This window comes from Podarcis liolepis, assembly GCF_965112155.1.
Source record: "Podarcis liolepis genome assembly, chromosome: 5".
NCBI lineage: Eukaryota > Metazoa > Chordata > Lepidosauria > Squamata > Lacertidae > Podarcis > Podarcis liolepis.
Window position 1 is genome coordinate 28,910,940 of NC_139556.1, and position 10,015 is coordinate 28,920,954.

The following is a 10,015-nucleotide window of genomic DNA, read 5'->3' on the forward strand; positions in this document are numbered from 1 at the left end:
CTGTGCAGGGAACAAATCGCAAGACAGTGGAATTGCAGAGATGGAGGAACTTCCTGTTCCACACGACATCAGAATCAGCAACATCACCTGTGATTCCTTCAAGATTTCGTGGGACATGGATTCCAAGTCTAAGGAACGCATCACTCACTACTTCATTGATCTAAATAAGAAAGAGAACAAGAATTCCAACAAATTTAAGCACAAGGTATGTTTTTGTTTTTGTCAAACAGGAGGTACAGCAGCAGAATGTGCTTCGAGTAACTGCAAAGTTCTACATGCTTTCCAGATCACTGAAATGCTTTTTGATTGTGACACTTGAAAGGGAGGAGGTGGTGGTCTTAATCTCTTAAGTGGTGAATTTACCAAAGAAAAGGCTTCCACTGAGTCCATGTTTTAACTCGAGTTGAGTGTTCTTTTTCAGTCCTAATGGTGAGATATACCCCCAAGAAACTGATGAATAATTTCTGTTCCCATCAGCGAAATGTCATTTCCCCCACCCACCCTCACTGCCCAGATTTCTTTCTCCTCAAACAAGGTGGAGAATTTCAAGAGGTCATTTGCATACAGCCCTCATTTCAAACATAAACCTGGTTCACACCAACCTTTCTCCTTGTGATTCCAAACATATGAGAGATCATATGGAGAAGAAGCAAGGAAAACAGTATACGCATGTGAACCATCTTAAGTCGTGATGTGATCTTTGTGGTGTTTCTTCAAACTCTATTGCCCAAGTATTTTGACCAAGATATGTGGCCTACTTAGTCCAGAAGGCATGGCTGAGGGGGGAAACCTGCAGAATGGCTTCCCCGATGTTATAAAAGCAGCAGCTTAAAAGACACCTCACACCAGTTTTTTTGTGTGTGTGCGTATTGAATTGCCAGGTACATCAACTTGGTTATTGATTTTTGCCTGGACACCAGTTCTTTTCATCAGTTGTGTTCTTTTCATCAGTTCTACACCACATTATGCTTTGAGGTGGGGCAAAAGGTGTCAATTAAAAAGAAAAGCAGTTTAGTACTAAAATGACAATAGTTCACCCTGTGAGGTACTTTTGAAGAACTGAAAAGGCGTTGCAACAGAAATAAACATTTAGGTCTCGCAGAAGAAATAAAACATTTCTGGGTGAGTAGCACTGGGGGGTGGGGGACAAAAGAAATCAATGTTTGGTGCTACGGGGGTAATAGGATCAGATCAATGGTTATTATAAAACAATGTAGCTGATCTATGCTAAGGCTACTAAGACTGTGTCCAAACATTTGCTCTGAAAATTATTCGCCCTGTTCTAGTAGTTTGGGGTTTGACCACAACGCATGAGCAAACTGGAGCCCCACAAACCTCTGTGTCATGGTGAGTTCCTTAAACCAGGTGCCTTATATGTATTGACATCATACCCACACCATGCATTTAAAGCACATCCTGTGCACATTTTGAACCACATGACACACACACACACACCCCGAAAATGTTGGGAACTGTAGTTTAAGGGTACTGGGAATTGTAGCCCTGTGAGAGGGAAATGACAGGTCCCAGGATTCTTTGTGGGAAGTCATGTCTGTTGGCTTTGCTTTAAATGTATGGTATGGCCCTCCTCTTTCCCACCTCTCCATAGGCTTGAGGATAGTTGCGGCGTTTTACAATCATGAAGACAAATTTAAACACAAAACATGACAGGGTCGTGCTGAAGCACCAGTCGTGCAGAAAATATTAACCAGACACACCGATTTTGCAGCGCAAAATGCCTGCAAAACTCTTCTGAAACTCCTAGTAACTGGCGAGGCTGAAGGCCCTATAGGCACATTCAAGTATGCCTGTTTGGGAAAACGTATCAGCTTATATGCCCATTACCCCATGGATCAGAAGGATGATTTCAAACACATTGATATTATGGTATCTTTTTGAGGTTTGCCCCCTGCAGAGAAATTTAATCAAATGCAAAAGTGGAAGGAAATGAAAAGGTTAGTTGTAACGCTTTGGGATAAAATGTTGTGCCCTGACAATTAGAAAACCTGGCAGGAATCTGAGGGGCAGGTTAAAAAATAGCATTGGGGTGTATTGGAAAACATAGAGGGTGAAGGGCAGTAGCAGAAGAACGAACCATAGAAGACGTTAAGAGGCAAGGAGAACAAGAGAGAGAGATGAATGGGATGCTAAATACTTCAGCTGACAAACTTATCCCGTAGGAAAGCAGAGGTTAAAATAGCAGCAACTATTGGTACTGCTAGCAATTATAACAGATTGAACTGATTTTTTTTAAAAAAAAAGACTTCGGGATATCCTTGCCTGGACTAGAAGATAAGGAGCTGGAAGATCCTTAATTAATAGGCTTGAAGGGCTTAGCAGAATTTGCATGAAGCAAAAGTTTGGGTACAAAGTTATAATTTCTACAATACATTTTAATATAATATCTATCAGTATGTAGCAGATTATTCAAGTTAAATGTAACCTAACATGCAATGGGCAAGCCACCAAGACCTCCATGTAACAACTGCTTGTGCTGCCTGCCAGTTGAGGGGTGGGCAGTTACCTGACAAATGAGCTGTGATCAGCTTGGTGTGTCACAACAAGTAGTGTAAACCTATAAACATCCTTCTAGTGCATTGGGGGGGGGTGTGAATGATAAAGTTTAATTTATTAACCTTGGTCCCAAGTTAGTGACAGGTGAGAAATTCAACTCACTTTGCATATAAAACCTATCTTTCCAAAAACAATACACAAACCAAAACACAACCATCCTTTGGAAATTTCACATTTCTGAATTTTGCTTTTTGGTTCGCCTGTAATGTATACAAAAATGCATATACTAAACTATGCATAAAAAGGCACATCATTAGAGGAAGTTGCTTTGCAAAATAAAAATGCACATTAGGCAAACTCACATGCCAAGAAGTACATATTTAGGAGAAATTTAGAGGCATGAGGACTTTCTTTGAAAACAAAATTGCAAATGTATAAAAAATGTGGGGGGGGGGGTTGCAGCTCACAAAACTTTGAACACTTCAGACAAGGATTTAATTACCTAATAGATAGTTCATTACCCACTAGGTTCTACTCAAAATAAATTCTGCATAATGACAAAGGGAAAATATAAAAATCAGAAATGTAGGGAGAAGTGTAAGGTGAATAAAAAGAAAATGTTTTGCCAAGAAGATGCCACAAGACCCCGGGGGACAAATACTACCTGTGGAGATGGCAGCCAAGAATGATTAGCATTAGTAGAACCTAAGTTGCACAATCAATTGTGAAGCGATTTTTCGAGAGAGAGAAAAGTCAAAGTCACTTACATCGATTTTGCAATAAACAATATGGGGCAGAGTTACAAGGCATTTTGTGAACAGAATGACTTAAGAAGATTGTTTTGTGCAAAGTAATTTCAAAAACAAACCACCGCGTAGAATTCTGGAGAGTTCAGTCCTTGCATAAGATAAACATATGCACAGGATAGTCTTGAATATAGCCAAGGCTTGATGATACTCAGAAGGCTAATCTTTGATCATTATCGTGACTGTTGCCCACCTACTGTAATCTCTTTGCTCTCTTTCTTAAAATCTGAAATTGCACTCCCCTGCACACTGTACTCTCCTTTCAAACAGGACCATTTCCCCCACACTTCAGTTGTGTACGAACTGAAGCCACGTCACTGGGTGTTATTTATCTGCCTGGATAAAGAGACATAATAAATAGTTTGTATCGTTTGATATTCAGATAAAAGGAGAGTTCTATCTGTGCGCACTTGCGCTGTATTAGAATTATGGAGTGGAAAACTTATTGTGTTTAGATGATAACAACATTTGGATTATTACAGAATGAAAAGGAGAATGCAGTTTCTTTGACGTTGGGTCTTTTGTGAAGATGCAACGGCATTTGAACCTCTTTTTGAAGACTAAGCATAATTAAGCCGAGAGTGGAACTTGATAGGCATGCCGATATTCTTTCTATCTGGGTTGAAGGTGCATCTTGCATAACTGTGTGAAATATGAGAGTGATGCTATTCATCAATAGCACATTCCATCTTTTTCTTTCTTTTTTTGCTGAGCGTAATAGAGTTCTTAGTGGAGTGAATGGAATCTGGTTTGAATTAAGATGTAATTTCGCTCTATAGGACGCACCCTACCATAGGACGCACCTTGTTTTAGAGGGGGAGAACAAGAAAAATAATTCTCCCCCTCTCTGCACAGCGCCCCTTCAGCAAAGCGGCAGGAGAAACAGAGCCCCTTCTATTTCTCCTCCTGCTTAGCTGAAGGGGCGCTGTGCCTTAGATGAAGGAGCACGTACCCTTCAGCGAAAGGAACCTGAAGCCTCTGGAGCAGGAGCTCCCGCTGCGCTCCAGAGGCTTCAGGCAGCTATCTTTGAAGCTTGGAGAGTGAGAGGGGTCAGTGCGCACTGACCCCTCTCGCTCTCCAGGCTCCAGCGAAAGCAACACGAAGCCTCCGGAGCGCAGCGGGAGCACTCCCACTGCGCTTCAGAGGCTTCGCATTGCTATCGCTGAAGCCAAGGAGCCTGCATTCACTCCATAAGACACACAGACATTTCCCCTTAATTTTTGGAGGGGGAAATGTGTGTTTTATAGAGCGAAAAATACAGTAACAAATAACCTTTTGCTTTGATATGTTGTGTGAAGAACTTTCTATGCTCACTCATTCTCCAAAATGCCCGGAAATGGCTGCTGCTAAGTCCAGACAGCACCTTAAGAGACACATTACTTAGGCTATATTGGTAAGATACCCCAACTCATCCTATCCTGTGTCTAGCTCTAGCTTTGCCACTGCTTTGGTGCTGGATGGTTGTTGGTTCCCCTACTCTACAAGAGTGTTTCCCAAACTTGGGACTCCAACTGTTTTTGGACTACAACTCCTATCATCCCTAGCTAGCAAGACCAGTGGTCAGGGATGGGAATTGTAGTCCCCAAGTTCGGGAAACACTTCTCTACAATCACCCCAACTTATTTCTGCATGTTTCGCAGTTGTTAAAGGTGTAGGAGCAGGCCCAGCTGGTGAATTTCTCAGCGGCATTGGTGACATTCATCTCCCAGCATGCCATAGATGTGGGCAGGCTCACATGGACCTTTCCCATGCTTCGGCTTCTGGAGCCACCCTGCTTTATTTTTCACTTTGGCTATTGTGTTGGTTCAGCAACTTGCCTCTCTTGTTCCTATGCAGTAACATGGAACTCTGTAGCTTCTGATTCTCTCTGCCAATCCTGCCCAATGGATCAAAAACCTTATGTACAGACCCATTAATGGGCTGTGGCACTATTCATAGAGTGATGTATACCTGTCATCAAGCAATGTTGAATTGCTATATTTATTGTGTAAGATGAATTTGTGCTGGGGGGGGGGCACTGTCAATTTGAGACTGGTCATTTCAGAGCTGTGGGGAAACGGTGTCATTTTTGCTGTGGGGCCTAAATAGTTGTTATTATTTTATTAAATTTATTGGCTGCTTTTTTACCAAAGTAACTCCAAGTGACTTATAATCTATAAGCTGTACTAATGTACAGTTACATTAGTACAGTGGTACCTCAGGTTAAGTACTTAATTCGTTCCGGAGGTCCATTCTTAACCTGAAACTGTTCTTAACCTGAAGCACCACTTTAGCTAATGGGGCCTCCTGCTGCCGCCGTGCCGCCGGAGCACGATTTCTGTTCTCATCCTGAAGCAAAGTTCTTAACCCGAGGTACTATTTCTGGGTTAGCGGAGTCTGTAACCTGAAGCGTATGTAACCTGAAGTGTCTGTCACCTGAGGTACCACTGTACCGATGAGAAAACAAATGTCCTGAACATGCAAACAAATGGGAAGGGTGTACCAGTAGTTATTACACACAAACACAATATACTGAGTGACAGCATTTTATTGGCATTGTAAGGGCTTCAGGCACTTGACTTGGGGCACAAAAATGGGTCCTTCCTATTGCAAATAGTTAACAGATTGTCTGTGCCTATTACATGGTAAAACTGGCTCCGAACTGTACTTCAGACCGAGAGTGGAGTAAATCTCATGTTTTGAATGTTCTCCTCAATATTTAGATATAGCTTAAAAATCACCTCTTTGTATGTAGACTAGCATGTTAGGGAGAAGGCTTGGCTAGAACCTGACTTGCTCACTTTCTATGTGCAGCAATTTCTTTTTGTGAGGGAATCCTCAAGCTTGATCCTCCTGCTGCAGTCTAGGGAGTCTTACTGTTCATGTAGGCTGGAACTTATATTTTTGTTGTTGTGTGTTCCTCCTGAACTATATGGACCCAAGACATCCTAATGCTCCCTCTCATATTGCTACCTTTTCATTGCTAGCAAGTGCAGTTTGCTTTGCAAATCATTCCTTGTGCCCTTTATTTTTATTCCCTTGCTTTTACCTCTTTAGATTTCAGAACTGGTGTGCTTTGTTTGTCACGGCAAATTCGCAAAGCTTTCTCACTGAAGCTAATGTGCATAAATGAAAGGCTTGGGTCCGTTGGCCAATTCCTTAATTTTGCAGTTAGAGCTTTTAATGCTTTGGGGGTAAGGGATGCCAGGCACATAATGATCAGAATTAGAGTATTCCAGCCTGTTGTTCCAAAGGAGGAAAGCCATGTTAACCTAGATTCTGTTCTAAGAGAAGGGTGATAGGGTTGAATTTTTCTCTCTTTTCCTTTTTTACAGGTGCATGTGTTCAAAATGCAAATTAAACTTTGTGAACTATGCACACTGCTTTAGCATAATAGCAGATAATGCTGCTCTGCCTTAATGTAATTCCAGTTTCATCAGAAAGCCATTGCTGTATTAGAAGGATTCCTAGCCAAATACTTTGCATTGCCCAAAGTCAACCGTTCAGTTGATTTTATTGGGGTGACTAATGCAAGATAGGAAAGCAGGATTTCAACTAGAGAGCATAAAAAAGGAAGGCTCATATATTTAACATGGCAGCCTAGGCACCAACAGAACTTTAAAAATCTGTTTATTTAGTTTGTATGGGGGAGTGCTTGAAGAAATGGGTATTTTTCAATACAAATACAAATCTAATTCAGACCTACCTGACTAATGCATGGATTTGTACGTAGTTATCCACAGATTTTGTGCATTTGCCAAATGCTCCAGCACCTGCACTTGGCTCAAAGACAATATAAAACGCATTTAGAAATTCCTACTCTGACAGACAATATGCTGTATTTAAATGGGCTGTTTTTTCATCCACCCCAACAATAAACATTTTAAATCATTGTACAGTGCCTAGTTGTTAGGCACTTGAGATTAGAATGATCATTGTCGCTATTGCTGTTTCTGCACGCACCTGATCTCCCCATTTTGTCTGCCCAATTAGGATGTACCCACGAAACTAGTGGCAAAGGCTGTTCCCCTGCCCATGACTGTCCGTGGACATTGGTTCCTGAGTCCAAGAACTGAGTACACCGTTGCCGTGCAGACTGCATCAAAGCAAGTTGATGGTGATTACATGGTTTCAGAATGGAGCGAAATCATAGAATTTTGTACAGGAGGTGAGCTCTTTGCTATGAAGATCCAGCTCATGGGGTCATGGGCTTAAGTAATGTATGTCCATTTATTTCACTGGGTTTGCTCTGAGGATGACTTAGTTGCATATCACCCATAGAAAAGAAGCATCTTCAAGATGTGTGACTTAACTCATTTCTGTTTGCAACAGATAACTGTTTTACAGACTTGCCATTAATTGAGTGGTTCTTTTTTTATAATGCACACATCCTTCCAGGCTATTTTGCTTTTGGCAATTCCCTTCTGTGTGAAGGCACCAACGCTATCCTTTTGTGGGCCTACCCCGATTGCTGTAATATTAACCATATATTTCCTTCTCCTGCTGCTGTGAGCAGAAATAACATCACATTGTTATTTCTGCTTTTCACTTGGAACTAAAACACTTTGAAAGCTCAGAGGTTAGTGTGCTTTGTGTTAATTAGTGGGTTTGGAGGGAGCTCGTAAATAGCGTGTTAGTCTGGAGCTAAGCCCTTATGGGTGGGATTCACCTTATGAGCCCCGTTGCCAGAAGCCCTGTGCAAGAACTTCTACGTGTGCAATGGTACTTCTCCCCATCTCCTTTTCTTTGCACCTCTGTGCACCCCGAAATTGTCCCTGGGGGGTTGGGAGGAGCCCCAAGACAGCCCTCAGCAGGGGGGGAGGAGAGGGGGGAATCATCCCATCTGCCAAGCTGAATGAAGCATTTGCACCAATGGAACATTCGTAACTGTGTGATGTTGAAGTCCACCCTTTGAGCATACTTTTTTTTTCTATCTAAAAACAAACTCTGAAGTCAGCATCTGACACCCTTCATGTGCCTCCTCCACAAGAATTCTGGAGGGTGGTAACCCGAGAACGGGCCTTCTCTGCGGTGGCTCCCCATCTGTGGAATGCTCTTCCCAGGGAGGTTTGCCTGGTGCCTTCATCATACACCTTTAGGCACCAGGCGAAAACATTCTTCAACCAAGCCTTTGGATAATTAACATCCTATGTGTTTGTCGGAGGAGGAAGCCGGAGTTATTGGTTTGATCTTGTTCTTGTTTTTATTATGGGGTGTGTGTGTGTCTTTTATCTTGTGAACTGCCCTGAGATCTACAGATGGAATGATGGATGAAAAATTGAAAAAACATGAAAAATGTGTGAGTGGCTGTCTGAACACATTCTTTCTCCCAAATAAATTCTGGGCACTGCAGTTTATTAAGGGCTTCTGGGAATTGTAACTACATTGCCCAGGTTCTTTGAGCGAAAGAATCGTGTTTCAAATGTTCTCTAAGGGTAGAATGAGAGCTGGAGAACTTCCAATGTGATCGTTGCTCCAGGGTCCCCACTGACCTCTGTCTCACCCCAAAGCGTAGAGCATCACCATGTGGACTTTAGAAAACATTGTGTGTTGCTTCCCATTAGCAGACTGTTTTTTATTCACAGATTATTCAAAGGTCCACTTAACACAGCTTTTGGAAAAGGCGGAAGTGATTGCAGGGCGCATGCTTAAATTTTCTGTGTTTTATCGGAACCAGCACAAGGAATACTTTGACTACATCAGGTAAGAGAACCAGGACTTGTCAAAGGCAAATATCTCTGGATGGAGCTGAGGACAAGGTTTTCTCCACTGTGTACGTAACAAGAAAGCTGCCTATCTGTTAGATTCTTTATTGATCAGCATTGGCTACCAATGTGTGTTATACATGGTGAAGTTAGTAGCCAGGTACTTGTTTGTATAATCTGTGCCACCTCTGAGAGCTTCAGGTGGGTGACAGCTTTATAAAATAGCATGCATAAAACAAGACTTTAAAAACTCCAAATACAGTCATTTATTCATAATTTGCCATTGTTGGGATTGTTAGAGTACAAAAGGACGTATGGGACTTGTAACAAACATTGTGCTGTGCAGGTCTCTTTAAAAATATATACATATACTTCTGTAAACCTTGGAGCTCATAAGAGAATACAGATACCCCATGTTGCTTCTCAGTGGGGCTGGCATGGGCTGTCTGAGTTCCCCCACATTAGAGGGAGCAATAGAATTCTATAGCTGCTCAACTGAGAATCCCATATGCAACTGGGCAACTGTGTATACAATTTTCAGGGCTGAAAGTGCAGATTGTCACCACTGTCATTGGTCACCTATTTGAGAAAGGAGACAGGATTCAGCTTCTTCCATTTCCTCAGATAATTAGCAAGTAGAGCAGAAAGCCAAACTTTGACTTGCCATCAGTGAGCAAAACGTGTTGTTTCACCCTGCTAAACTCCTGCCCTGCTGTTGCTCCCTTTCCCAAGCCAGGCAGAAGCAAAACAAGTTGTAGTTGTGTTATGTGCTAACCAGCACTCAGAGCTTGTTTATCTCCAAAACAGACCAGCAACATACTTTGGCTTCCTTTCACAGTTTGTTTGGAACTAGGGAAAAGGAGGAGTAGGGCACGATTTTAGCAGGCTGCATGAGCACAATTGCTCACTCATGGTAAACCATAGCTTGCTAACTTACCATGATGCGTGAACCAGACTAATTATTCTGTTCAAATGTACTTGAATCAGTGTAGTATAAACGTTCTGTAATAT

The 10,015-nt window shown here is 42.0% G+C and overlaps 2 protein-coding genes across 3 annotated transcripts in view; one reads left to right on the forward strand and one right to left on the reverse strand.

Annotated features, from left to right (window-relative positions):
• PHYHIPL (phytanoyl-CoA 2-hydroxylase interacting protein like) overlaps window positions 1-10,015 on the forward strand; it is a 79,812-nt gene that overhangs the window by 67,113 nt on the left and 2,684 nt on the right. For both annotated transcript variants that reach the window (XM_083502790.1, XM_083502789.1), the window contains 3 exons: window positions 9-205; window positions 7,293-7,467; window positions 8,885-9,002. In XM_083502790.1, the coding sequence (XP_083358916.1) occupies window positions 9-205; window positions 7,293-7,467; window positions 8,885-9,002 (490 nt within the window). The remainder of the gene's footprint in view (window positions 1-8; window positions 206-7,292; window positions 7,468-8,884; window positions 9,003-10,015) is intronic.
• FAM13C (family with sequence similarity 13 member C) overlaps window positions 9,247-10,015 on the reverse strand; it is a 72,062-nt gene continuing 71,293 nt past the window's right edge. The window contains exon 16 of the mRNA XM_083502651.1: window positions 9,247-9,583. The gene's annotated coding sequence lies outside the window, so the exon portion shown is untranslated. The remainder of the gene's footprint in view (window positions 9,584-10,015) is intronic.